The 6,123-nt window shown below is 49.7% G+C and overlaps 1 protein-coding gene across 1 annotated transcript; it reads right to left on the bottom strand.

Moving 5' to 3' along the window:
- On the bottom strand, positions 1 to 4,542 carry LOC119358358 (E3 ubiquitin-protein ligase parkin-like). The gene is made up of 7 exons (XM_037624940.1): positions 4,339 to 4,542; positions 3,000 to 3,038; positions 2,312 to 2,538; positions 1,626 to 1,945; positions 1,434 to 1,487; positions 512 to 1,172; positions 1 to 378 (listed from the first exon to the last, which is right to left on the bottom strand). The coding sequence occupies exons 1-7, from the start codon at positions 4,540 to 4,542 to the stop codon at positions 300 to 302; spliced, it is 1,584 nt and encodes a 527-aa protein (XP_037480837.1). The 3' UTR covers positions 1 to 299.
- Positions 4,543 to 6,123: the final 1,581 nt, after the last annotated feature.

The raw sequence follows: 6,123 nt of genomic DNA, 5'->3' as shown, positions 1-6,123 counted from the left end.
TTGTAAAACTGGCACGGTAATTGCTAGCTCAAAGACATGGTTGACTATACCCTAATTACAAACTGAAAGTGGCAAGATTATTTTCACCAATCCACACCTACAAGTGGAGAATCAAATTAGTAACCCCAAACAAGCTGTACAACCCAATTAATTAATTGAGGTTCTTTTCGTGACTAGATTTCCATTTTGGCTTGAGCAAACTCTTTTTTTTTCGATAAAGGCTTGAGGAAACATGCATGGCCGAGATGAACTCATGTGGCAGTTGAAGAACCGTCCCTCCATAGCCAACCAAACCGTTATTAGGGCTTGCAGTTGTTGCAGTGATGGTTTTGCGCGGACAACTCGGATGCACATCGGTAGCAGAAGCTGTATCCACACCTACAATCGGCCGGAGAAAATCAAATTGTCAAACAAGCCGGCCGGGGAGATGAGCTCAAATCATGCACGCATGATGGATGAGATCGTAGTAATCTACAAGGAGAACGTAGCTAGGATGATGGATTTGACGTACCTGCATTTGATGTAATTGCACCCTTCGGATTTCTCCACGAACATCTGGCACTCGGGGCACCTCTGCCACCCCTCCCTGCCGACGAGACGCCGGAGCAAGAGGTCCTCCCGGCCGCGCTCGTCCTGCCCGAGCTTCTGGAACTCCAGGCACCCGAAGCCGACGTGCCACGGCACGGCGCACCGGGCGCAGAAAAGCCGGTGGCAGTGCGGGCACTCCGCCTCCGCGGTGGCCGCCGCCCCGGCCTCGTCGTCGGCGAGCAAGAGCGCCGAGCATCCCGGGTACGGGCAGTACATCCTCTTCGCGCCGATCGCGAGCTCGCACAGCAGCAAACCCCACTTGTCGAGGAGGTCCGTGGGGATGATGCCGTGGCAGCTCTCCGGCTCGACGGCACCGCCCTCACAGCCTGGGTGAGGGCATTCGATGAGAGCGACCTTGTCGTCCAGCTTCGCGGCGATGTACTGGGCGATGCAGCTGGAGCAGAAGGCGTGGCCGCACGAGTTGACGCTGAACTTGAGCGTGCCGGGCACTGTCTCCATGCAGATGGCGCAGTCGAAGACCTCGCCGTCGCCGTCGACTGGCGAATCTTCATTGCCCTCGGTTAACAACAACATGTCCACGGGGGGCTGATGCCGTGGCATCTTTCCGGCTCGGCGGCGCAGTCCTTGCAGTTGGGAAGTTGGACGAGCGACACAGCTCGAGCAGAAATCATGGGCGCACGAGGTGAAGCTGGGCCGTACACATGCACATGGCACGACATGCATGCACTTGGTGCAGTAGAAGTGCTTGCCGTCGCCGCGCCGTGCTTGCAGTCGACGACGAGGAACACAGCTGGAGCAGAAGTCATGGGCGCACGAGGTGAAGCTGCGCCGTATGCACGCGCATGGCACCACATGCATGCACTTGGCGCAGTAGAAGCGCTTACCATCGCCGACGTCGTTGCCGTCCGCCGGCGAATCTTCACTGCCATCGGTGGGGTCGATGCGCGGCGTTTCATGCCTGAGTACAAACAAAGTGGTAATTTTGAGGAATTACTTACGAGCAAACTCATCTCTGAACCACCAAGCACGAGAGATCGAGTAGAGATTAGAGAGTAGAACTCACTGCACCATGGGCATGGGGAGGAGGCCGTCTTCGTCCTCACAGTCGGGGCATTCGACGGGAAGAGAGACGTTCTCGCGCAGCTTCAGAGCGACGTACTTGGCGACACATTTCGAGCAGAAGGCGTGGTGGTCGCACGAGCCGAAGCTGGATTTGAGGATGATGGGCGCCGTCTTGATGCACATGGGGCAGTAGAAGAGGTCACTGTTGGCGTCCAGCCGTGAATTCACATTGCTATCGATGATCAACGTCTCTTGCAGCTGGGGTCGGGGCATCCGGCCCGACCGGCGTTCTCGCCTAGTTTCACACTGGCCGTTTTTATGGTACCCTATGCTGCTGAGAGGGGAGGAAGCAGTATATTAAAGGGTGTGGCTAGGTCTCAGTCAACTGAGATTAAATCAAGTCTCAGTCAAGTGACATAACATGAAAAAAAGTTACACGGATCTCAATGTAAGATCCCACAGATATAGCAACGATTGAGACTTAACGAAGCTCAGTCGATTAAGACTTAGCAACACTGTATATTGAAATCTGACCATTGATTTTCTGAGTGTAGGATAGACATTCTGTGTTTAAAGATTAAGGGAGCCGTGGTCTCATCTGCCCAGTACAACCGGCCGCTGTAGCGGACGAGCATCGTGCGCCGGACGCCATTGGATGTGAGGAATGCCTAGACGTCGGTTCGGAGGTCTTGCAGCTTGCCAGACCGGCCGTCCTTGCCTGGAGAGGCAGCGGCGGTCTAGTTCCTGAAGGGCGAGATAACAGAGCTGAATCCGGTGACGCGGCCAAGCTGGGTTGAGGCTGCACGCGCTGCCTGATGGGAGGTCGCCGGAGTAGACATGTGCATAGCTCTGACATGGGGCATGGGCAGGGACCTCCGTGGAGACAAAGACGAGGGATGAGCAGTCACGGGTGAGCGCCAGCCGGTCCTAAATCACGGCGGATCCCATGGGAGCAGCGACGTCATGGGCGGCGGGTCCTCGAAGGAAAGACGGGGGAGAATAACGCTGCCTAGCTCAGCAACCTCTTGATCCGCAATAGATGGCCTTGGCCTGGCAGACGGGCAGAAATTTTTACTTCCCAAAATGCCTTTACGACATGTATATTGGAGGACGGGAGCAAAGCGGTGCAAGCTATATTGCTCGTGATTTCATTCGTAAATTTGAGCAGTATACGTCGGTCGTCAATGTTAGATTTCACGAATGGACGGCCCTTATTTGCCGTAGGGTACCATAAAAGAGCTCACAAGGACCAGTAGGGACCTGCGCAGTCACGCGGACCATGCTAGTATGTTCGTTGCCGTCGACCGGTTCGCCATCGGTGGTGAACGGATCGATGTGTGATGGTACTAGGAACATTTCAGGCCTGAGTAGTAATTTGTTTATAGATGAGAAAAATCCATATTATAACCCCGAACCCTTCCATCTGCCTAAGATTCAACACCGAACTAAAAAATCATCTTAAGATTCAACCCCGAGTTATCAAAACCGGCTAGGATCAACCTTCTCTCCGGCGAACATGGTTTCGCGGAGTATGCCAGGTTTTGATCGACCCGTGATTGATCGCCCCGTCAGCTTGGGCAGAAATAGGTTTTTAAGGGTTAGTATACTTTCCCATAATGATTAGTATACTTGTCTTCATTTTTCACTATTTTTCAAAAATTTCTGGATACTTTCATTTTTTGGGGTCAAAATTGACAAAAAGGGCTGAAAATGAATCTTTTAATATATTAGTCTTGAGTTTATGTTTGGCAAAAATGACTGGAAATTTTGTAGAACGGTTAGTATATTATTCTTGAGTTTACTTTTTTTAAATGGATATTTTCTGGAGTGTGACCAAAAAGGGGTTGAAAGTCAGATGTAACAGTATTTTAAAATCTGTTTGGCAAAAATTACTGAAAAATCCCCAGAATTATACTGGTATTGATTTTATAAATAAAAAATAAAAAAATGGAAACTTCCATTGTTTGGTTGACAAAAAAGGGATGAAAATGAAATTCATGGTTATTTTTAAAGCTGTTTGGGAAAATGGCAGCAGCTTTCACAGAACGATAAGTATACTGATCTTGGTTTTAAAGAATTCTTTCAATTTTTTGGATGTTTCCTTTTCTTTGTCAAAGTTTGACCCGAGAAGCGCTGAAAATCGCACATGGCTGCTTACTAGGATGCTGACTGGCCAACTAACAGGTCATAATCAGGCCTACTCAGCGAAAACCAGGTTCAGAGGAGAAAGGCGTTGAATCCTAGCAGGTTTTGATAGTTTACGGTTGAATCTTAGACAATTTTAGAGTTTGAAGTTAAATCTTAAGCAAATGGATAAGTTTTGGGCTGCGGTTCGCAGCTCAGTACTTTTGAAGTTTTGCAAGAATACCGTGGTTTTATCCGGAAAAAAAAAAGAGAATACGGTGGTTTTGAAAGAAAAAAAAACACGGTTTTCAATACTTTGGAGGTGTTTGGCATCAGTTAATACTCTTTTTTTCATAGATAATACACACGCGCGCGCGCGCCGGTAAGGCCGGCAAAGCGCGAGAAAGGAAACAGGACTCACCTCACCGCGAAGAGGACGATCACCGTTGCCACGGCGAGGCCCCAGCAACGCCATGCCTTTGCCGGCCAGCTCAAGCCCCTTTTATCTGCAGCAGCCGGGGCTTGAGGCGTAGGGGTGCGCGTGTCCGCCGGGATTGGCGGTGGCTTTGACGGCGTCGGCACCGCTCCCGAGCAGCCGCTCACCGGCGAGATCGTCTTTTTTATCTGCAGCTCGATGGGGCCGACGGCGAGCAGCGCGATCGTCTTGGTCAGCTTGTTGGCTTCCCCGTCGACGGCGCCCCTCTCGTAGCAGTAGCACATCTCCGCCGCCAAGGCCACGCTCCCGTTCCTGGGCAGGAGGACGAGGAGGAGAAGAAAAGCGGTGGAGGAGGCGACGATCCCGGCCATGATCGTCGGTCGTCGCTGTGTGATTCCTCTTCCCTCCTCCGGCCAAGGGCCTACCAGTACGACTAGGTAGGCCCCCGCTCGGCGTACCGCGTAATCGTATCCGCGTGAAACCCCTCGACGACTCCCCGCCATGGCATCACGCATCACCATCGAAATTTCAGTTGTTTACTTTCTACTACTATCAAATTAACCGGCCGTCGCCGTTGCGTGGCCTCTTTTCTCTTCTTTTTTGCGTTAGTCCACACGGAGTGTAGTTCATCGTCATATAATATAACTGGAGACGTTGGGTTGGGTAGGGGGGGAGAAGATGAAGATGGGTCAAAGGTGAGGTGTTTGGGTACATCAGGAATACGATCGAGGAATGATGCAAGCAAATGGTTGGGAGGATGCAAGCAAATGGTTGGATCGCTTTCATGGTTGATAGATGAAATGCACTGCCGGAAGCAATGGACCGTAGTATGCGAGGACCGAGTATCAAACGATCCAGAAACTGCATCCTACACACATTGGTTCTTTCTTAATTTCCACCAAACTGCATCCGATTTTTGCTCAGTAAGTGCCACTCGATCGGGCCCACCCGGTTTAGAAAAAAAATACTCGTTTACAAACAGAGATACCCTGAATTAACTAATTCTCAATTGACTACGCTTAATTGATTTTAATTGATCCAATTAGCAGTCACCACACATTGCATTACTAGAACACAAAGGCGCGTGTTACCATGCCCGTCCATCTTGAGAAAGAAGTTATACAAATATTTTGATAAAATTATGCCATCAAATATTCGATAAAATTATGCCAACAGTAGATTTGATAAAATTTTAAATTGTTCTGGTTATAACTGACCCACTCACATAGATGATGTCATATCACGTTTATCACGAAATCACTAGTTGAGGAGTACTCGTTGCAAAGATCACTCCATCTCCCCAGGTTGGTAGTTTTCCCTTTTTTCGTAGATCCGTTTATTTAAAATGTTTTATCTCTCAAACCGTGCGTCCAAAACTCAAACCGCTTTCACCGTTGGATTCCTCGCGTCGAGATATTCAAAACTAGATCCCATGTTGATAGGTTTTGACGAACTTCTTTTTCACAAAAAAATCAGGCAATAAAAACCGGACGAAAAAACCAAACCGGGAGCACGGGTTTTTTCTCTTTCCGAAAGAGGCACGCCCGCACCTCTCACGAAATCACAAACGTGCCTCTCGCGGAAGCAAAACCGTGACTCTCTCGGAAGGAAAAAAAAGAGAGAACACGTTTTTTTTGTTTCCAAGGAGGCACGGCCGTCACTCTCGCGAAAGCACACCCGTGCCACTTGCGGAAGCAAAACTGACTCTCGCGAAAGGGAAAAAAAATAGAAAATGCGTTTTTTTTCGTTTCCGAAAGGCACGGCCGTGACTCTCGTGAAAGGAAAAAAAACAGAAAACCTGTTTTTTTTCCTTTCCGAGAGCCACGGCCATGACTCTCGTGAAAGCACACCCGTGCCTCTCGCGGAAGCAAAACTGTGACTCTCGTGAAAGCACAACCGTGCCTCTCGCGGAAGCAAAACCGCGACTCTCACGAAAAGAAAAAAAAACAGAA

Source organism: Triticum dicoccoides, chromosome 2A (genome assembly GCF_002162155.2).
Source record: "Triticum dicoccoides isolate Atlit2015 ecotype Zavitan chromosome 2A, WEW_v2.0, whole genome shotgun sequence".
Lineage (NCBI taxonomy): Eukaryota > Viridiplantae > Streptophyta > Magnoliopsida > Poales > Poaceae > Triticum > Triticum dicoccoides.
Note: the sequence above shows the minus strand (reverse complement) of the source record. Positions and strands in the feature narration are given on the sequence as shown.

Excerpts from the sequence above, each read along its gene's own strand:
- LOC119358358 (XM_037624940.1), bottom strand. The coding sequence starts at position 4,542 with ATGGCCGGGATCGTCGCCTCCTCCACCGCTTTTCTTCTCCTCCTCGTC. Across the intron at positions 1,946-2,311 it reads AGGCAAGGACGGCCGGTCTG|CAGCATAGGGTACCATAAAA; the intron begins GCAAGCTGCAAG and ends CTCCCCTCTCAG. Across the intron at positions 379-511 it reads TGCAATTACATCAAATGCAG|GTGTGGATACAGCTTCTGCT; the intron begins GTACGTCAAATC and ends GGCCGATTGTAG.